Below are 23357 nucleotides of genomic sequence, written 5' to 3'. Positions count from 1 at the left end.
AGAGCCATTAATTACGGCGAACAGACAGAGCGCTCCGGCTTAGGGATCCGGTTCCGGCTACGGTTCCAGGTCACGGATAAGTTGGGAAAGTGCAGGGGAAGCACGTTTCACATGGCCGAAGTTTCTGTTCGGAACGTTACCCCTCGGCCCTGTGGCTCTTAATCACCTTAATCAGCGTTGACCAGGGATTAAAGCCTTCTACTTGGCCAAGTGTGGAAGTGCAGGAAAGTGTTGCTCTGAGCATCGCTCAAGTGTCCGGTGGCCATTCCATTGGCAGCTCCATCTCCATTCAATTTAGCAAGTTTTGCAGCAGCTTTGCATTTACTTTTATCGGAACAAACTTTCCGGCCCCAACTTGAGAGGAACTTTTAATGCCATGTCCACGGCGCAACAGGAAGACAATGCCCAGTTGGGGGCCTAAGGGACTGAGGGACTGGTGGCACTGGTGGGACCTCGAGCATCCAGGGCTCAGGGTGTGAAGTGTGGAGTGGAGTGGACCACTTTTCAAAGACGAGCACCAGTCGCACCATTTATCAGGCAGCGTAACAAGTTACGCCACAGGAGCGAGAGCTCGTTTTATTTTAGTGCTTTTAACTGCGTTTTATGGGAATTCATTGGCCTGTTGTTGTTCCGTCCATGCAGAACGTACACAGCGCGGAAAGGCGTAGACTAATGGCCTAATAAAAGGTGAACATTATTAAGGACTGATCTTTAACCTCACTGTCTTAACTTAACGATAAAGTTTCCACTAAAAAAATGTTGTTGTCTATTGTCTAAATGTGAGATATTAAATTGACAGGAAACCAGACTTTGTATTAAATTTTTACGATAACTTTATCAGGTGATACAGCTATTTTACACGATGTTTAGTAGCCGTTTAGTTAGTTTATTCAAAGTAACTTGTATTTCAAAATATATGTATTATAATTTCAGTGTATAAAACTAGCTTTAGCTCACCAGAGCAAACACAAACTATGCATGTTGACCATTCGCTGACCATTCCTCCTTGCCGCCTCCTGACCATTTCTCGCTATCTCACTCACTCCAGCTCCTGTCTCTCTCTCTCTCACTTACAGTTATGATTTATTATTCGGCATCACGGAGTCAGAATCCTATCACACACTGGCCGCATTAGCACTCGAGGAAGGATTACGTGAAAATGAACGCGATAATTTATTGCGCTTCTATATGCAGAGCCGCTTTGATGTACGCCCCGATTTGGCATTGGCTGCCACGCTGAAGAAGTAAGTGAAATTTATGCTTGCTTTTATGACGGTGGGCAATGCAAATCCCAGCCCACAGTCCTGGCTTCAGGCTAAAGCCAAATAAACGCCCAAGCACAGAAAAAAAATGTATGAATGATGTTAGGTTTTCTATAGAAAAGCTATGGCTGCAAGGCTTAGAAATATGGTTTGTGGAAAATTAATTCTCAAAAAAACAAGAAAATATTTGAGTTGAATGGAGTTTAAAGTTTCCCAGTTCCCAGGTTAGTTTCCTATCACTTTTCTGTTTCCCAGTTATCTCAAACCAATCCTATATCCGATTTATCCCTGTGTAGTTATAACTTACTTTGCATTTAACATAGTTGGTGGAGTGTGAGCGATCCGATTGAATGGTTTGCCTGGCTGTATGTTTGTAAGTACACGGCCATATCGTTCATCTCAATTAGAATTGTTTATGTGGGGCAATTTGTTTGCTAAGTGCCGCGGATTAGCGACGCCTGGCTGAAATGTTGCCTAGGCAATTTACTCTCGCATTGACGTCACTGGAATCCAGTGGATCCGGCTTTAAGGTTTAATTTTTGAATTGAAATTTATTCGGGTAGGAAATGGCTTCAAAGATTTTAGATTTCTGGCTTGTTTAGAAACTCGTTGGAACTGCCGCCATAAATTATAATAAGCGAGCGACTCAACTGATCCGGAGAGCTGCCACAGGAGAGCACTATAATGTCACTAGCTGGCTACTTATTACTGCGAGCTGTTGACGTTCCCCCGGGTCGACATTACTCCGTTCATTTCGGGAAAACAATGCCAGTGACTATCTCATTTTCGCAGCAGTATCCTTTGGCTGTCGCCTCCTGCCACTCCTCCCTTTCGCCCTGTAACTCTCTGTCTGGCGTTCAGGAAAGTTTTGTGTGCAATAAATAAATTGCACAATGCACAGCAGTGACCTCCTGGCACATTCCCACCCACGCCCATTCAATGTCAACGTTTCTGGCTTCCTCCGAAACAGGTCCTGAGCTGGACTTTTTTTTTCCTTTCGGTGGCGTTCTATAAAGTTATTTGCACAAAAGATGCAATTGTTTCCAAAGATGCACAGCAAGGATTATAAACGAAATGTCCAGGCGATGCAGCATGTGGAAGTGAAAATCCTTAGAGGAAAATCAGAAAACGAATTTTGTATGTACTTTGTATTGGGATTTATTAGAAATGTGTGTATTTTCCAAGGTAAATCTAGCGTGCTTAAAATACAAGCTGCTAAATCGAACTATTTTACAGTGGGCTTTCGAGAGTTGTTTTGCTATTAACTAGCATTTAGTTCACAGTTTTAAGGGTTTTGCAAAACCATAGAAATATATTGTGTACAATGGTAAAAGGATTTTCTAAAAATCTTTGATGTGGGCCATGTGTGAGACATTTTTAGTAAATGGCCTTGAGGGAAGTAAAGGGAATCTGTCTAAGCCATTTCATATTTTTTGTTTAATTATAAAACCAAAGAAATTAAATTTATTTAATATTGTTTAAGGGGAAGCCCTGAAAGTGAAATATCTTTTGAGAGACACCGGAGTTGGCTTGGCTCATTTATACTCTGTAATTTTATTTACAAAAATTAACAATACAATTGAAGATACTCCTCTTACTTTGTATATATTTAAGTACAGCCATAATATTATTAGGTGTTGATTATTGTTCTTCCAAGTTATTACGTGTCAATGGTTTCCTAAAGTAAAGCTAATAGGCTAAAGCATGTGACTTTTCAAAAAGCGTCACCAACCTTTGTTACCAACTAGAAATACCCCTTCTAGTGTGGCAGGAAACAAGCTAAAAGCGATCTAAGCTGCAGGCATTCGCTCGTAGAGGATAACAGCAATAACACCCGCAACAACTACAACCAAAACTAACGGCTTGAAAGGCAACAGCAACAACAACAGCAGAAATAGCCATAGCACCCATAAGAATAAACAACAAACAAGCAACAAAAAACAAAACACCAACACAACGACAACCAAGGGAAAACGAAGGGACAAACAAACGATTGAAAGGAACTTCACACAATCAACAACAGATGCGCTTTTTCACATACGAATAACTGAACATGGAAACTCTCCAGGGGAAATTGTTTTGTATGACGTTGCTGCTGGCTGGACGGCTGTGTTGGTGGGTGTTCCTTGTCGGTGCAAAGAGCTAGAGGGGTCATGAAAGAGGTGGCTTCCCTTGCACATATTTGGCACTTTTCTCACTGCATCCCAATGGCAATGCTTTTGTTGTCCGTCATTGAATTAAATGGCAGCCCAGACCCCCGGGACCAATGGACAGTGGAGTCATTCATTTCATTAGGAGTCCCTTTTTCCGGCCGTAGTATTGCCTGAAGGATGGGCGGAGTGCAACATTCCTGGACCCTCGCTGGGATCCTCGCTCTTGTCTGTTGTTCGACTGTTCAACAGGACACGTTTGGTAATCAATGCCACTCCGCAGGACATCTTTGGCTTCTTTGAGAGCAATACATCAATGGAGTTATGGAAGATGGAAGCGATAAATTCTTGGCCTACACTCAACGGAAGTTATATGAATTTATTAGCACATGACTTTTTTAATTAATAAATGTTTAAATGCATAAAATATATATTAGAACTTTACACTTTGCTTAATAAGATTGGTACAATCTATATTTATCTAAGATATTAGCTCATCAAACCTTTTATTTTCGCTGTGTAACAGAATACAATTTCTCAAAGGTATGTGGGGCTTCTTTTAATTTATTTCTTTGAGCAAATCCAACTACACAGTATCCGGAGATGAGTCAAAGTTACCTTGACAAAGCAGCAGATAGGTATTAATATCTCCACCTCTATTCATACTTGTGACTTCCCCAGCAATCTCTCTTGAGATGATTGCATTTCATTTTGCCGCACGGGACAGGCTTATGATTTCCCATAATCCTCCTTTGAGGCGCCTTAAAGAGCATACAATTGCTTCCGCCGCCATGACTCGATTTCATTTTGGCCACGCTCAAAGCAAGAGGCTAGGCAAAAGGACCCTTGAATGCACTTTTTCCACTGCATATATCCTCTTGCCAACGGCTATTTTATCTCTGGTGGCAGTGTCGCAAGTTTTAAGGGCCTGCTTTGGTAACTTTTAGGCATTGCGCCACTTTCAACAGTTTTTGGTTTATGGCAGGCTTTTTTTCAGAGCCCCCACATCCCGGGGCCCCACAGCATAGCCAGGGGTTAGACCGGTTATCCGACCCCTTTTAGCATGCCCGAGCCGTGTTTCCAGGGCTGCGTTTAATGGCTGGTCAGATACAGTTACAGACACTACAACACCGGGATTTGGGGGGGAAAGAGTGCTCCTCTATGTTAGTCCTCCACCCGCACACATGGGCCCCTAAAAATTAGCTACTCCAACGTCAAACAACAACAGCACGCCGGCCAGACAATGGTTTAAGATTGGAAAAGGCCCTGAGCAAAAGTGCACTGCTAAAAATTGTAAGAATTTCAATTTACCCTAAAAAGACTGAGGTTTAAAGTGTTTGATAAAAAGTCAAAATGCATGTAAAATGAGGATAATTGTATACCTTAAAGTATATTTTAAGTTGATATATACTACTAATACTACTTGATATACACTATAATTAAAGTCCCTAATATTAGTGTTCATGATTTATACTTCATTACACATTTTATTACAAGTACAGGATATGCTTGGCATAATTTTCTCATCTTGGTTTACATAATAATAAAATATCTGTAAGATACAAACAAACTTAGACAGCACTTCTTTTCCCCAAAAAATACTCATCTTACTATTATTTTTTTCACAACAAAGTTTTCATCACGTCTAAGTTTCAAGCAATACGTGGCCAAATTGCCAAAAAGTTCACGTTTTGCAAGTTTTTAAAGCCTAATAAAAGCCAATCCCAGAGCAGGGCACCTCCTTGGAGAGCTTTAACATTCAACTTTGACATTTATATACAAATTAAAGTTTTCACAAGAACCTTGTTTTTTTTTAAATGAAGTGTGAAAATTTTTTTGATCAGTGTAGGTTCAGTGCTGCATGTTAATGAGTTGCCTGGCTATTGCCAGAAATTGTTTCTTGGGCCATTGCCTAAATAGCTTTGTCCGCTCCTCAAATGCCCTCAGGTGGGTGTTCTTGTACGTGGGTGTCCGTGTCGGTGTGGACCTAATTGCAGGTGTGTTTGATTTACACTAGCCATGAAATTGGCTATTTTGGCATTACCGTAGCATTCTTCGTGTTCTTTTAAACGCTAAGCTGACACACATTCGGCCAGCCAGTTGGGATTTATGGCCACCATCGAAAATGTCTACCGGTTTTCGGGCAGAGAAGGGAAGGCTGTCCGAGTGAAAAGGCAATTATTTAGCCCTGTATCCGTGTCTTGTACTTACGGCCACAGTTGACTTCCCAAAAAGGATTCAAGTCGGAGGATATTCACAGCCACTTTTCACTGAGAAAATTCCTGAACGATGCTCAAGGCTTCACTTAAACGAAACTCATTGCCTTTTCATACCAAGATTTACTGGATTTCTTAAGAAAATTTTAAATGAAAGTTTTCCCTTTTAAATTCATTCAGGAATTATCTTTTGCCTTGAAAATTTTAAAGTTTTCTTCAATAGTACCGTCTAAGACCTCCTTAATCTTGCTTACATTTCATTCCAAGACCAATTTCCATTTACTTGGAATGTTGAAGAGAAATGTAAATCGATTAATTTGTGCAATTTAATTGAATATTCATTTATCCCTAGGAGTTACCGGTGTCACTTTGCTTCGACTAAGCTCTATTGTCGCTTATCTCCGGCTCATTCCTCATCGTCTTTCCGGTTTTGTAAACTGTTGCTTAGTCGCTTAATCCCTGGCTTATCTGTCCAAGACACAATTGACCCAACTCAAAGTGTCGCTGACAGCTTTATATTGTCGTTTTAATTTCAGCCATTTATAAACCGCAACGTTGAGCGGCCTCTTTAATTACCCGACAGCCGCAAAAGTTGTTTACCCCACAATGGCACCGCGTCCCAGCTCCAGACCCGCGTTCCACAGATAACGGAGCCCTCGAGGCCTGCGGCGGGGGGGTCAACAATGCTGGTGGCCCGCCAGCAGACGCTTAATAGCGTAAACTTATTTATTATAATATTATTTACAAAAATATGCAGAGCAACGCTCGGGTCAGCTCGGTGATCCTTGGCGACAGACGGCGCCCGTTCGTGCGTTCGGGCTGCTTTAATTTATCGTCCTCTGGCTGTGCCGCAGGAGGTTGCATACATTATGGCCCAGTGTTGGACCCCCCTAGATTTTAAATATGTTTGAAATAGCTGGAAAACGATGAAAGGCCGAACGTAGGTTACTTCAAATAAGGATACTCCTTTATAAGATTACAATTTATGATTTATAATATGATTTTTTGCAAGTTTAGTAATCTTTTATAAAACTAAATTATAGTTTTTATGAGAGAATAACAAACTTTTAATAAAAACTTTATACTAAGCATTAAATTCTTAGATTTTACTTACCATAAATAGTTCTTAGCTTTAAAAGAATTAAGTAATTTAAACTTGAGCCATCTTAAAAGGGTTATATCCTCGTTACTCTTCCTTGATAATAGCCAGCCTTTCAGCACTGATTACCGAACAATGCGAGGACAATGATGTGGGCGTGGCCTTGTGTGGGAGGCGATGCAAAAGCCATAAACTTTTAAATGGCATTGTCTGCTGTTACCCCGTACGCTGAACGCTTTAATGTGCTGGCTAAATATGCATTTGGCTTACAGCTGCTCCAGCTCATATCCATATCCCTATATCCTTGTATGCCTGCATCCCTGCAGCGGCAGCGGCATCTTGAACCAGTTGCTCCTGTTTTATTTGCCAAACTTCTCTCGTAAATTTTGCCCTACTGCAGCTAGTGCAGATGTATGGAACGCTCCCCTTCGCTTTCTGCTTTCAGCTTTTTTTTTCAACGGCTCGGAACGTGTTGTTTACACGCTGAAACATCATAAATTACATGCGTGCTTTTTGCCACTCCTCTTGTGTGTACGCGGGCTCTGACTCAATCTGGCTGAGTTGCGGCGATTGTTTTGGGCCATCGCCTGGTGGCCCACATGTAGTACCGCTTCGGCCTCCGCCCCCAATTTCGCTGGCCACGCCCACCCCGCTTTCGGGGGCAATCTGCCGCTGACATGCGTTTTCCAGAACTTTCGATTATGCAACCGGCCGAGCTGCTTGCCCAAGCCCGGGCAATTATTTACTTTGCATATTTCAGTGTTTTTGTTTGTCTGGCAAATATGGAAATGGCGAACATTTTGAGTGGAAATTTCATTCATGAAGTGCCAACGCCTGCCCCTTGAGTAAATTCCTTTTTATTTTTCGGAATATTTTAAGCTATCTCACAATTTTGTCGGTGAGGTTTAAATTTGATAACATTTTGTGGAGAGAAGTCTAAGCCTTATTTTAATTTATTTTTGTTTGTTATGAATGGGTGAGCTATTATCAAATTACTGTCTGAAATTATTTTACTTAATCTTTGTTATTATTCTTTGCTTACTTTGTAAACAAAACCAATTAGCTTCAAATAATTTAAATGTTTTTCTAAATGATTTCTGTGCATATTTTTCATTTTATTATTACAGTATGTACTTTTAGGCACTGTAATTTAAACTTTTCAACTGCTTGCTGTCTAACTTTCACTTTTCAAACACAAGTGAAAGCTTTAGCTTTACATAGTGCTTTAATCCGTCCTAAACCATTCGAAAACCGCAGTTGCAGCCTCTAAACAGCCTAGCGCCGCTTATTGCATCCTGTGCTCATCCAACGAGCCTCAACTTTTCTGCCCTGTGTACACTCACACACATGTATATATAGTATGTTGAAGTGTTATAAAATGGTGCTTATTGCATTGTGAGCGGCATAAATATTCGCACACACGCGCCCAGAAGCACTTGCTGGAATGGGATGTATTTTCTCCCCGTACGCCGCCGCAGTGGTCGCATTTCCCAGGCGAGTTGCAGTTATTCATAATCGTTTGTCAGTTGTATGTGTGCCTCTGGCGTTCATGTATATGTTTATGCACAGACACACACACAGACACAAAGCAACCACAGTATGCGGCAAAGCAATTTTGGTAAACGCTTTTTGGGCGGACAAGGCGGCGTATACGTAATATATTATATTATACTCCGCACTGACCAGAATTTGTTGTAAGCATACGCGAGTGCAATAAATAATTAAAATCTGGCATATTACCGAAATGCTGTGAATTGTTAAATTCAACAATTGCCATGTCGACTAGTGTATTAGTGGCGAATTTGTGTTTGCTATGATTAAATACGTCCGAATTGCCTACTTTTGTGAGTTGTTTTAAAATGGAATTTCTCCTGCTTTTAATTTTAGTACTAAATCTGAAAAGATCCAGTATTATATAAAGAAAACATTTTTTAAATAAAAATAAATCTTAAACCTTAAATTTAAAAGCAGTTCGTGTCTCCACATATATTTATTGATTAGTGGTTTGTATTGTACCTCACCTACATAGAATAAATGGCATTCATTCACTCTCACAGGTACACTCTTTTAGTCATTAGGGCCTTTGATTGGAGAAACTGGAGGAGCAACCTTTTTTGAAAGCTCACCCACATCCTGCAGAGCCTTGACTATTTAGCCCAACTTCCAAAGAGCCCGCAGCAGCGGCTAAACGCCTAATGGGCGACCCTTGTATCCTCGCATCCTCGTATCCTCGCCACGTTAAGTGGGGTTCATGAACTCCCACTATTCCCACGATCCACCGCAACGGTCGGGCATTAACGCCAGTTAGTGTTCCGCATCCGTGTTGGCGTCTATATAAGACTCGAGTTGTTTCGCTCAGCTTGTTGTTGTGTTTAGGGGCATATCGGATGCGAGGGTTCTGGGTGATTAAATGGATTTGATTTCCCCCTTTTTCATGCAACCAACCGACGCCTGCCGTGGGGCCAAACTGTGATTTGAGCCCGTGCTTAAGATATTTGAGGTTGGACTCCATTTAAAGTTAACTCAATTCCATTTGCCCGGGGTGTGTATTCAAATTTCCTTTAACTTGATTAAGCATGAAAGGTATTTTAAGGAATTTAATGAGAGTGCAAGGATATTTGTCCACTCGTTTGAATGCTGCGAAAATGTCATTAGCAGCATATTCTCATTCCATGCAATTCCCGCTTAATGCAATTTAAAATCAAATTGCATTTTATTCGAAAGACTCTCCCTTCCCGTCGTACTTCATTAGCAAACTCCTCAACAAATTCATTATGGCTCTGCAGCTGCCAAAAATCTAGGGCAACCGAATGAGGCAGCCGGAGACCAGACATCCCGGACGGCAAACACCTCCGTTCGTCCCAGTCTGTGTCTCCTCCGTATCCGTATCCGGCAGATGCCGTCGTGTGCGACTGTGTGACTGCGACTGTGAGTGCGAATGCGAGTGTATTCTGGCGGAGAAGTGTTTGTTTGAGTGCGGAAATATTTAAAGTGTCACATACGCTCCTCGGAAATTAAATGTGTGTGTTGCTTCACGCTCCAGAAACGAGCAGCGGAAGTCGGCGACCTACACTGCGCCACCGAATTGGGGGAAAATGTCTTTCAAGTGGCTAACCGCACAGCCTGCGTGCGGCTGCGGGTGCTAATTTACCCATGTCTTAATGTGGGTCCTAATCGCACAATTAAATTTGGTTGCTTTGGCGGAATGGAAATGCTGCATATTTCGGAATGTATTTGTATTTTAAAGTTTAATTTAATAAAATCGGAAGTTGCAAAAATGTTGAACAACTTTAAAATAACTCGAGGCTAAATACCAGTGCAGCTATAAGCAGAAATATCTTTAAATTTTATATTCTGTTTTTGCCATTTTCCTGAATTGTATTACCGAATTTGATCGTACTCCAGTTGGGTCCCCAAATGGTCATTCCTTGGGTCTCCACTCAAGGTGCGATACAGGGGCCCGGCTGCTCAGGTGGGCGTGGCCATCCAAATGACGCTCATCGCTTTTGTTAACCTCTTTCACCTGCTATTTGTTTCTGGCATTCTCTTGTGTGTTTGTTTGTATGCCTTTCACTGCATACTTTCGAGTGTTTGTTGTGCATATTTCCGGTGGCCATTTGTCGGAGGGCGTGAGTGTGTGAGTGTACTGGTGTGTTCTAGTGCTCCAGTGTGTATTGGTGTTTCGAGTGTAGTGCGGTTGTTTTTGAGGGTTTTCGTATGTTTGGCCGCTTTTGTGGGTTGTTTTGCGGTGCGTATACGTAACATTGTCGCCTAAACACACATGAATATATATTTAATTATATTGTCGGTGGAACAGTGCTTTCATTTATATAACTTTCGGGGCAGAGTTATACTCGGAACTGTTCCACTTATTGTTTGTTAGTGGCGCACTTTAATCTTATTTCCTTACCAACAACACCGCACGTTTCGGTTTTTCCATGTTTTTCATGGGATTTCCCCATTGCACACTTGTCCAACTTTTAATTAAGCATTTGTGCTGGTCTGGTAGCATTCGAAATTTGTTTGCTCGACTTTCTGTTTGTTCTGCAGCGAATTTCGCGTGACTCTCAAATTATATTTGCCATGTCGCATTTTGATGATTTCCTCCGCTGGACGCCTAACCGAATTATCGCGGTTTGCATGCATTTTAAATGAAGTCAATGGCATCAAGCAGACCGCCGATGGGCTTATAATAATGCCACAGTGCGGAATATAATGGGATCAAAGTTTTGAGCTGCTGCGGGAACACCAGCATGTGTACATTTATTCGCTCAAAAAAGAATATTCCGTTTAAATCGTTAAAGCACTTCTCCTTGGATATGCATACACTTCAAGATCACACTTTATTTATTGCTCATACGTCACGTGGACCGTCAGGAAAGCGCTCTAAGCGTTTGCTCAACCAAGTGGGATTACATAATAGAAACCGCAAATAAATATAAAGCGAAGCTGAGCTGCTTCGATTCAGATTCCGACTCCGATTCCAAATCCAAATGCAAACATCTGTCTCCGGCCAAGGCAATTGGAGCTGAAGAAAATAATACAGATGGTAATATTTAAATAGTTACGAGTTCAAATAAGTGAGATCTAATGTTGACAGAACAATAATCTTAATACATTTATAAATAAATTAAAAAAGTGTAAAGCATCTTCTTTTAAATTAATTTATAAAAGACATTATTAATAGTGTAATAGTTATTTCCCCAACTGTGCTCTTGGAACAACCGCAAGTAGAGCAAGAGTTAGCCAAGGCATCTTGTGAGCCGCCTTCGGGCATACGCTCATGAGTGCCACTGTCCCCCCACCGTGCTGAGCTTTGCCCCAGCTCGAGGCTTCTTCATGGGGGGTCGACTGTGCTGTCTGAATGGAGGTCAAAGTGCATAACTTAAGTAGCCGACAATAAAATGCATAACATGGCGCTCGAAACACAAACAGACAGAAGCCGGCAGCAGCCAGCAGCAAAGGAAAACTAAGTACAGACCGTACGAAAATGTGGAAAATATGGCTCTATTTATTTGTACATTAGGCCATGCCAGCCAGCCAAGACGTTGAAAAACCCCGCCTGCCATCCGAGCACATCCCTTGGCCTTTGAGTGCGGGATCGAGCGTGTGTTTCCTGTGGCATGTTGTACCTGCCTCAACAGCTGCTAGCAAAAGGCCAAGTGTTGTGCTTGACAAGTAGTACACACAAGGCAGGAGGCACACAGCACAGGGATTTCTTTATATCTTTTTTTCTAGCTTTCTCGTCCTGTCTCCTTGTCGCTCCCGCTGTGCCATAATAATTTCATGCTGGGCTGGACTTAAGCAGAAGCCTGCCGATTTATCTAATGCGGGTGCGGGAGAGTAACAAATTTATTAAGGAAAACAAAACAGGGAGCGAGTTTAAAGAGGTTACGAAAATCTTGGCTGACGGGGACTCTTTAAGTGTGTGCTAAAATTAAAAAATAAAGAAAAGAAAAATAAATAAATATCTGATTTTGCAAAAGAAGTTTAATTTCTGATATGCTTCAAGCAATACAAAGCGAAGGTCATAAATGCTTACCTTAATTTACAAATAAATTTGTATTAAACATTTGTTTTCACGAAACTCTCGTTAAATGGGATTTACTCGGCCCCTGGTAGAATACTCGATTGCAATCAGCGAAACTTTCTTTCTTTGATTCGCGATTTTCGGCATTAGTACCCATTGTTGTCCATTGCTTACTGTCCGCTGGGAGAGAGCTGTGCACAAAAGCCAACCGCGTAATTAAGCTTTACGCTCGGAGAGTAAATACGTAAACAGCAGCAGCACACTCACTGGCACGCACACCCATAACCGCAGCGAGCCACCAAATGTTAACAATGCACATTACGCATACGCCACGTTGCGTTGATGTTCCGCTTGCTCTACTCCCCTTTCACGCTTCTTATGTCTCTCTCACTCTCTCTATCTCTCTTTCTCCGCAGATACCAGGACATGTACAACAATCCGATTAAGGCCACTAATTTGGAGCACCGTGATGTGGTCCTGGATATTCTGTCCGATGCCCGAGTGGTGGGGCCGCTCCTGCAAACGGGCATGTTCCACGCGGATGTCAATCGGCGCAATTATATGTACGTATTCGGCCATAACAGCGCCACCGGACCCTATGCCCACGTAAGTATTAGCCTGCCAAACGGCGACTCCAATTACATACTCTACAGCGCATTTAATTTAAACGCTTGCGGTCTAGTCTAAATAAACGCAGCATGAGTTGGCATCTAATGAGTTTCCATGATGTACTTGTGCCCTCCAAACCGCGTCCTTCTTCCTCTCGCAATTTCCCTGCCCAATAATGGAACAATAATGCTGAAAAGTTGGTGGCACTGGGCTGGGCGGAGTTTAGTTGAGTCCATCACTGGTTGACGGTGCTTGTTTTTGGCCTTTTGGCCAAAACAATTCACAAGTTTGCAGCTGCCAGCGGCGAACTGCCGCGAATGATAGTCATAAAGACAATGAACCCCGCAGCAACAGAAACGGAAAAAATCGAGACACTGAAAAATATATTCATAAATGTTTTAAGAAAATCTAAGCCTGAAGAATATAAAATGGAATGAATATCGCGAACTAAAAAGATAGTTCCATGATTTAAAATATTTTTAATTGTAGTTACTTCATATTTATAATTCAAACGCTCAAAAATAATATTTTTTTCTCTGTGCCATCGAGAAAAAAGGGGAAAGGGCCTGAAAATCCAAAACAAAAACATCGCCAGACAAGTTGAGCTCGTGTCCTTTTGCCAAGCAGACGGCATCTTCTTGACTTAGGGTTCATTTGTGTTCTGCGAGGGGTCACTTTCCAGGAGCCAGCAGTGGGTGGCTGAGACTGTGACTGGCCATGGTTATGGTTATTTGTGTCCTTGTCCCTCTGCCGGGACTTTTATGGCTTTGTCATGCTTATGGATTTGTTACTGATTGCCTCGCCGAGATAGCTTTGTGTGGCCATGAAGCTGTCTTGGCCTCGGACCTACGCTACTCTACTCGAAATGGGCATATTGATTTGTAATTAAGATGATTGGATTGATAGGCAAATAAGGAGGAACAGAGGGACCCCGGTCCCGGTCCCGGGACATTTTCCTGGAAATCCTTTCAACGCTTTGAGGGTCCTTTGAGCTTTGACTATGCGCTATCGCAGAAATTCATAGAAATATATAAATTTGCTGGCCAAATGCGAATTGCTCAGCAGACGGAGACAAAACTTGGGCGAAACAACAAACCATACAAAAATAATGAATTTGAAAACAACTCAAACAGGGCTCCAAAAACAAAAGCGACTCTGATTCCCCCTTCACCGCCTCTTCAAAGCGAAAAGTTATTATTTCGTATTATATTTTTGGCAACTTTTAGCTTTGCGCTAAGCGAATTTTTATGATCCTAGTTGGAGCAACCACTTGGCCATAAAACAAACTGCAACTGCAAATAGATGAACAGCACAGGGGCATGGCCTTTTGGAATGCGACAACAGCTGGCGGGGCTGCCGGGGTTAACGGGGGGCAACAACTTTTTAATAGCCCGCAATTAAAGTATGAAAATAAGTCTGATAAATTGCCAACGGTTGCCATCGAATAAAAGTAGCCAAATCACACAAAAGAACATGTTTATGCTCTCTGATATATGGCCGGATTTCGTTGCTCGTTCCTTGCCATCGCATTAGTTGCGAATAAATTGCGAGAATAAAATTCACTTAAATATTTCATGCTGCTGCTGTTTGTATTTGTTGTTGCTGTTGCTGTTGGGAGCCAGAGCCCGAAACATGAAAAGCGGATCCCAAGGATATATTCGGGTGTGCCTACAAATTATCGCTGGCTGTCGCCAACGCAACCTACTCGCTAGCTGGGTTTATATCCTGTAATCGTTGGAAAATAGGGGTTATGGGTTTATTTCTCTATTTAATATGGCCAAGGGAATTCAGTGGAAAATCGAGCTTAGCTTTTGAATAAATATCAATGCCATCAAAAGAGGCCTGACTTTTATGTAATGCTTTCTTTTGAAACTAATTAATAAGTATTCACAGGTCTAAACGCCCAACTTTAGCATCCTTACTTGTTTTATTTTTTTCGGGCCAGACAAGCAAACAGTCAGACAAGTTAAGGCCCACACAATCGCACAACACATTCTGGCTTTTCTTTTATTTATACCAACATTTCTCTGTTGCCGCATTCTTCGTTTGTCAGTGGCGAAGCCAAAGAACTCGCAACTGAATGCGAATGAATTTGTGCATAAGCTGCGCTTCTGCACTCCATTTCGAGGAGCGTCAGCCACTCATTCACTCACTTGGCCTAGACCAAGCCCACAGTCTCCGAAACCACATCCTGCCGAGCAACCCCCGCTTCTTTGACTATCAAACGCGGGCCGCGGGCATATTGCAAAACTTTTTGGCACATGTCTTGACTGTTTTCCTCAGCCTCAAAATGGGCCGGGGAGACTACTTACGTACTTGGTCTTGAGGAGGCCGACCATCATCCCACTGAGACGCTGCTGCGGCTCAAGGCGATTGTTAAAAATAGCGAGAATTATCCTACAAGAAGATAATTCTGCCGAAATGGGCTTAAAGTAAGGCCTAATTGAATTTAATCCCACGGCCCAAATACAATATCTAATGAAATTTTTGGACCTTCACGTGGCATTTTATATCTCAAAAATCATGCAAATACTTTTCCTTTTTTTAAGTTATAAAAACTGTGGTCTCATTAAAGATACATTTGATTTTTACCCCGACAATCCTCTGATATTCTTAACTTAATTGCTTGCAGAATTTGTAGACTCGGGAATATTTTCTGAATCTCAGATAATTCCCAGTAAATGGGGTCTGGGCTTAAAGTACGGCTTAATTGAATTTAATCCCGAAGACAAAACGCAAAATGAGCACACAAATAAACAACAAGGGGATTGGAGTAAAAATTTCTGCTTTGGAGATTTCGCTTTTTTTCTATTTTCCCTTTGTAATTTCCCCAAGCTGAGCAATAAACTCAGCGAGCCGAAAACTTTGGCAAAACAAGTTCCAATTTATTTAGGCACAATTGAGGCAAAAGAGATGAAAACGACCATTCACATTGACTTCGACTTGAGGACAGTTTAATAAGTTTTCCATATTAAATTTAGCATTTTCCCCAGTGCCCGCGCACACTCACACACACACAGACTCAGGCACGTAGACAAACGTCATTATCATCGCATTCTAAACGCGGTCAGCATCCCAAGAATTTTCCGCAAAAACCCCGCAAACAAAAAAAAATAACTTGAAGTATGTCCCGTCTGGTCCGCTTCTTTTTTTTTCTCCTTGGGAAAGTTTTTTCGTCGACTATTTCCTCTTCCCCCCTGTGACTTTCTGATAAGAATGCGAAATGGTTGAGGAAGGAAAAGAAATTTATGAAAATAAAATAAATATGACTGAAACTAAAGTTTTTATTTTGGTGCGTGGACGAAAGTTTGCGACCGCAGTCCACACAAAAAAGGATTCGGCAACTCGAGTGTTTGGCAAATACCAAAAAACGTGCATATTATGCCCAATGTATAGCACACTTTTTGGCCTTGCAGAGGCAAAATATTTAATTACCGAAAACCAGAAAATATCAAATTAAAGGAAACCGGGCCCCAGTCTTGTGTAATCCAATAAAATCATAGAAAGATGAGAGCAAATTGTGCGGCAAGGCTTGCCCCTGCCCCCCCCCAGCAAATTCACGCCCAGGCAACCTTCGTCTTCCTGTTCCCTTGCTTTCCATAAGCGAGGACCCTTTGCCTTGAGCCAATTCGGGGGAAAATATTTTTGGAAATTTTACACGCTGCGAGTGCCATTAACTCCATTAGGTTTATTACGACAAATGGCGCTAAGTCAAATTGTTGCTTCCGTTGCCGTGGGCACAAAAAGGCAACTTTACGCAGAGTGGGCGGACGAGCAGGAGCATAAATTACGAAAGTTACGCATTTATTTCAAATTGAATTTCCGCCTTCGTTCCGGTAATTTTTTAATTTGCAACTTTAAAGCAAAAATCGCTGGCCGATAATAATAATAACAATAATTTGTTACAGGAAGTGCCCACGTTTCGGCCAGAGGAATAAATTCATAAATTAATTTCGTTGAATTTATGGACACTCCTTAATTATGCATACGCCGTGGAATAATATTGAATGAGCGCCGGACTAAAGCGGATGTGTTTAATTGAAATTTTTAGGATTTCATGTCAACATTGACAGTAAAACCATATTTATGGAAATTTAACTGCTTTTTTGTTGCGATAAAGCAACAAAGCATAAAGGCAATATTTGCTTTAGCAAACACTCAATTTGATTGATATCAAAACATTTCCCGTCCATTTCTCTGGCTTGTCAACAAAATGGCAAGCGTAAAAATAAACATACATTTGTGGACCACAAATTCTATTTCAATCATAAAAGAAAAGCGACCTTAAAGATTCGTTTTGATTTCGGCGCGCGGTCATCGAACCAAGGCGCTCTACAACGAGCTTAGACTAAGCCTTGCCAAAGAAACCAATATTGAATTCCGTTGGCCCGTTTCATCAAATTCTCACACAATTGCAAACTGAAAATCAAAAGCGAAATTCATCATTCATAAATGCCATAAAAGACTTGGCGATGGCGCTGAGGACATTGTCCAAAGGACATCTTCCAAGAGGACAGTCGCCGGCTGCTTCAGGACAGTCCCATTTTTGATGTCCTCAGACAGAAATGCTTTGTGACTTTGTTACATTTTTCATGGCAACAATAAAAACTTGGCTTTATTACCTACTTACACACAGCAATTCCTTCTGGCGGCCATCTCTGCTCTCGCTCCTCCTCCTCCTCCTCCTCCTGCTGCCCGGGGCACCAAGCCTGTCTTCGGCTGGCTAAATATTTATGCAGGCCGTCTAAGAAGATTGATGCTGCCTGGCCACAATGGCCAACAAAAAAAAGAGCCATAAAAATACTGCTGGAAACATTTCACACCGATCTCCGAGTCACCGCATTCCTAACCGCATTAAATCTCGGCAATGGGTATACAAACTTTGTGATGAAGGTTGAAAAGGTTAAAGGCTGTTAATCTCTTAAGTAAATTCTGTTTAGGTTTTGGTAATGTACCAGAAAGGTCATCACAGATTTATATAATTAATTTAGTAATAAGGAATTCTTGCACTCAAATTAAAGCCTAATGTAATGGAAATGTAACTTAGTCTTGAATTAGTTCATATAATCTTTAGGTAATACTTTTGTTTTAATATATTACAATTAAAAAACTGTAATGATATTAATTCTATAATTTAACAGCAATTCAATCACCTGTTCTTGTTCCTTTATATTCCACTTACTTGCTCAAAACAGACTTAAAGGAAAATCTTTACCGCACTTTTTACCTACCCTAATGCCTTATTATTTATGGCTTCCTTTGCTGCTTTTGCTGCTTTAATACTCTGCGTTTTAGAGTATTCCCCCAACGGTTTGATTTACCGACCCCAGCTGCACTCGGCTACATATATATATTTCACTTACAGCTACCGCATAGCATTATGGGCGAGGAACTGGCGTTTATCTTCGGAGCTCCCCTGGCCCCCGCCGGCCCCTTTCCCAGCGGCAACTACACGGTGCAGGAAAAGCTGCTTTCCGAGGCGGTAATGGCATATTGGACGAATTTCGTAAAGACCGGGTGAGTACTGGCTGCTGGCCACTTCTTTGGTAAGCCAAAAGGCGGATGTGAAAAGTGCATTTGGAGAAAGTTAGCGTGGGGATTCTGGCGAAAGGGTTGGGCGGGGCCATCAACACCAACTCGAGAGAGAGAGGGGTCACAGTTCTGCATGCAAATGCTGATGCGAATCCGGATGCGGATGCGGATGCTGTGTGGGATATTCATGAGTCCCTGGAATGGCTGCGACTGGTGGCTTTGGTTTGGCAGCGCCATCGGAGGCTTTGCCTTACACTGTGGCACGTTCTGCAATCTGCAACGCTTGGACAGCGAAATGAATAGAATTTTTACTGCCGCTTTTATTATTATTCCACAGCATGGCGACGGCGGTCGGCGTTCGGCGGGACATGCAAATATTATTAGTTGAAGTGGCCAACGCTCGGGGGTAAAAATAAAGGCTGGCAAAATAGAAATGGGAACGGGTGTGGCAATCAAAACTGGAATCAGAGATCGTTAGCAGGACGTTTCGGCATTCGGCTGCCGGCCAAACAGCGGCAATCTCAGTCAGGAGCTGGTGTGGTTATTGGCCATAACCATGTCATTTAAATGAGCAAATGAACGACCGGATTATGTCGATAAAAAGAGATTCCTTTTTTTTTTTTTTGGACTGAGCGGGGGCCATGCATGGAAATTAGACGATAACACATCGAATGTTGTTTTCATTTTCCTCTCTAGAAACCCCAAGGCTCCGTGGAAGGGCATATTCCTCAACTCCCATGCCCTTGAATGGGATCGTTATGATCTGGACTGGCCGGAGTTTAATAGGAGAGGTCAAGCCTACCTCAATATAGGTGAGTGTTAGGTTCTGCATTCCTTTTTAGGATAGACTTAGAATAACAAACATTTTTTTTCCTTTTCAGGCATTCCGCCTACGGTGGGCTACAAGTACAGACAGATCTACATGAACTTCTGGAACAAGGAGCTGCCCGATGAGCTCAACCAGATTGCGGCCATTCAAGAGCAGCTGCATGGTCCCGGACACGAGGTGATCACAGGACACATGAGCAAATACGGACCCAGAGACAGTGGAGGTGAGGACCCTGTTCGGACCCTTAAGCTTCTCCTGCAGGAGCCCAGCCTGACTGGGCCCGGTCAGAGCGGCGAGTCCACGGAAACGGCGGCTGAGAACATGTATAATGCACCGCCGACCTTCGGACATGTCCACAAGGTAATGGGAAGCAGTGACTTTGAGGATGTGGTCACCTCTACGAACCCTTTGAATAACGAAGAGAATCCACAGCAGCAGCCCCCCGAGACGGTGGCCAAGTCCGAGGCCACTCTGCAGCTGCTGATAGCCCTGATAGCCATCATCATAGCCCTGAATCTGGTCATTTACGGAACCTTTCTGCTGCGCCAGCGTAGACGAAGGATCAAGGCCCTGCCATTTCCGGCTCCCAAATTGGGAGGACACATCCTGAGCTACGACGGGGCCAATGACGAGGAGCTGAAGCGATGCAGCAAGTCGCGCGATGGCGACGACAGCTTCGTGCTAGAGATGACCCGGAAATCCAACACCTACGAGGCCATCAAGACGGGCCAGAGGTCGCTCAGTTGCTCCACCGTGGACACCCACACCAAAGTCTGCGAGTGGATGTCTGGCCAGGAGGCTCCCAAGTCGGGCAGCTTTGCCACGTCCACTCCACCGCCGCCGCCCATGCTACCAGACGGGCGCCTCATCATTTGCCAGGACATCGAAGTGGCCGATGCCGCTTTGCTCATCCCCCAGCACATGCACGAGCCGCAGCACTACGAGATGCTGCTGCAGAGGCAGCACTCGGCTCTCACCGAGCCCAGCGACGATATCCTGCAGCAGCAGTATCACTCGCGAACCCACTCCCACTCGCATTCGGATCCGGTGGACATGATCTTGGCGGCCGACGAGCAGGTCACCAGCTTTGTGCACGCCGACGATGTGGACATCAATGTGACGAGTAGGGAGGATACCCATGGCCTGGAGGCCATTCCCCTGACAACTGCCCAGCAGCTGGAGCTACTGAGGCAGCGAAACTACCCGAAGGTCCTGCCCACCGAACAGGATATACGAGATTGCAGTTACAAGCGCAACTCCCTGCCGCCGCAGAATTTCAATGCTCCGATGCCGCCGCCAAGGACTATTAGCAGCACTCTGGGCAGAAGGCGAAGGGATAGCAGTAATGTCACCACCTCTCCGCTCCAAGTTGCCCGAGACTGTGGAGCCGAGGAGGAGGAGCTAAGGGAACCCCAGATCACGCAAAATACTCTAATTGTGGGACCCATTGTGCCCAAATCGCCGGCTACCTCGCTGAAGCGGGCAAGGAGGGCGCCGGAGGCATCAGCTTCAGCTTCGGCGGCGGCGATGACCGCGCTCAGTGGATCCTTTCAGTCCTTCGAGTCGGTGCCACCGGCCCACGAGACCACACCGCCGCAGGGTGAGCGCACCGAGTGCATTTACGCGATTGAGGCCAGTCCCACAAGCTGCAGCTGGTCGGCGCCCAATGGCGACTTGTACGCGCAGCCCATGAAATCGCCCTCGAGGACCTCCCTCATACCCAGGCCCACCCACAACCAGGTGACGGCGCCCGGGGACTGTAGCCAGGCGGCAGGTGGCGGGGCAGCAGAAGGAGTAGGAGTCGGGGAATCCCCCGGAACTGCAGCAGCGGCCACGCCAAGCCGCATACCTCAATTGCAACGCCCAGCTTCCGGCAAGGATTTCAACACAACAGAGAACAACGCAAATCCCGTGGGTTGCCAGCAGCGAACCGATTCCACAATATCATCGGGTTCGTCGGCATCCAACGCCTCATCCTGCGACTCATCCACCTCCTCCTCGTCCACGGGCACTGTACGCACCGAGCTGCAGCAGTTCCAGCCGCAAGGCAGAAGTATTACGACCAATATATAGAAACACCCGGGAGCAGCAGCATCAGCATCAGCCAGCCAAGAAGTCCTCCGGAGGATTCCCGGGAAGGCGCACCCCGTTGTGCCCGCAATGCGGCGACAGACTGCTGGCTGCCAAATCCTATCCGATCCTTGTCGGCAGCCCATCTCCTTGGTTTCCTCGGTCGGAATTTCATGGAGCCTGCGTGAATTTAATAATACATCTCGCTGTAAAGTTTATCTTGGGCTCGTGGTTAAAGCTCCGACTTCTGGCATTCTCTGGCCTTTCTGTGGCTAACTTTGTGCCGGCGTAAAATAGTTGCGAAAATTGCACTGGAGGTTGCCCTGGAGACTGCAGCGATGGCTCCCTGTATTGATGTAAAGAGCAATAGCCGTAAAGGAAACTAATTTCGAGGAACAAATTGCACAGAAATGGAGTCTTGTTGGGAAATATTTAAAGAAATATATATAAAGGTTTATAAACTTTATGAATATAAGCTACAGTATTTTATAAAACTAGTTAAATATTTTAAAATATAACTTTTATTTAGAGAGTTTAACCAGATACGAAATAGGAAATCAACACAAGGAACCTTTACAAAATAAAATAATATTAAAATTAGTTTTTTGTGCACACAAAAACCACACAAAAATGAAAAAAAAAGTATTATAAGTTAACTGATTTTATTCAATATTTTGTAAGTTAGGTTAACCATAAGACAACATGCGCACACTTAGCAGCACAAAATAGGAGAAAACCACATCGATGAAAGCAATTTGTATGCGGCTGATTTTACATTTATTCCCCTGACAACCGACAGCAGAAATGGCTGCAGCAGAAATTGCCAATAACAAATGCTGCTCGAATTTTGCCACCACTCACTCGCTTACCAGAAGTTGTGTCAACTATTGTTGCCGCCAATTTACCAAACAAAAGCTACTTACAAACATTTTTGCTCCTCTTTTATGCTCCGGCTGCCGCTGTTCTCCTCCGGGCCAATTTTTGTTGCCAATACTTGCTAGCCGGGCTGAGGCAATTTCGCAGTGCCGCCAACTTAATTTGCCACAACATTTCGCCAGCTATTTCACTTGGAAAAATATTTCACGCCCCTCGGAAATTGTTTGTTGTTTTGAAAATAAAAGATAAAAGTAGTTTCTTTTGAAATATAAGTAGTTTCTTGTTGGAAATTAGATCTAGACTTGGCTTAGAAAAAACGCTAAGCAGTCTTGGGTGTTATAAAATGTAGAATACCATTTAAATTTATATTTAAAATTATTTTTAGTTCATAAACCTCAAAATAAGAATTAGTTGATTCCATAGAAAAATATATAAGTAATTTTAATACAATAAATATATGAAAAATTTCAAAAATCCTTGATTTAATGAATTAATTAAGCTCAAATTGAAATATATTTATTCTATGGCCAGATGTAGATGTATTTGATATTGAAATTACAATAATTTTCCTCAGTGCAAGTCAGAAAGACACACGCAGTGGCAGGCTAGTTGGAATGAGGGGCTCTGGAGCCTGCTGGAAATCAGTTCAAATGTCAACATTTCTGTTGCTACACATATTTCAAATATTTGGCGTTTCGTGCATAGTTGTTAACTCTTCTTCAGCTGCTGATCCCCTCAGCCCCCGCGGCCAGGACATCAAAGTTGCCGCTTCCCCTTGACACCGGAGAGAATAGTTGTGCGTTGTGTTGCTAAGCTTAGAGCCGTATCCTGTAGGATTTACTGCCTTGGCAGAAAAGTTTTTGCGTCGGCTTTTATGCCTTATTCCCTTTGTGGCGCATTTGTTTTCTTTTTTTTCGGTTTCTCTTTTTTTTTTTTTTGGTTTTGTGCTGCGAATTGAGTTATTGTGTCGTTTTTGCCCAGGTCCTTTATGCAAATTGTTCTGTCTTCGAGTTGCTGTTGTTGTTGCCCTCGACATCCTTATTTTTCCCCTTTTCACAGGTCGACGCAAAACGTCGAATCTGAAAGTTTGTCGCGAACTGCGGGCGAAATTGAAAATCTCCAACATAAACAGGACAAACAGAAATGTTTTCCCCCCGGAGGGCCCCCGCAAAATTTGTAATTAA

At 43.1% G+C, this 23357-nt stretch overlaps 1 protein-coding gene across 4 annotated transcripts in view; it reads left to right on the top strand.

The window, feature by feature from the left end:
* The window catches only part of Nlg1 (Neuroligin 1), a 101236-nt gene extending 78140 nt beyond the window's left edge, over positions 1-23096 (top strand). For all 4 annotated transcript variants that reach the window (XM_070287030.1, XM_017180454.3, XM_017180453.3 and 1 more), the window contains 5 exons: positions 1077-1244; positions 12674-12863; positions 18232-18383; positions 19095-19210; positions 19280-23096. In XM_070287030.1, the coding sequence (XP_070143131.1) occupies positions 1077-1244; positions 12674-12863; positions 18232-18383; positions 19095-19210; positions 19280-21300 (2647 nt within the window). In that variant the 3' untranslated portion in view covers positions 21301-23096. The remainder of the gene's footprint in view (positions 1-1076; positions 1245-12673; positions 12864-18231; positions 18384-19094; positions 19211-19279) is intronic.
* The last annotated feature ends 261 nt before the right edge of the window (positions 23097-23357 follow it).

This window comes from Drosophila kikkawai, chromosome 3R (assembly GCF_030179895.1).
Source record: "Drosophila kikkawai strain 14028-0561.14 chromosome 3R, DkikHiC1v2, whole genome shotgun sequence".
In the NCBI taxonomy this organism is placed as follows: domain Eukaryota; kingdom Metazoa; phylum Arthropoda; class Insecta; order Diptera; family Drosophilidae; genus Drosophila; species Drosophila kikkawai.
Note: the sequence above shows the minus strand (reverse complement) of the source record. Positions and strands in the feature narration are given on the sequence as shown.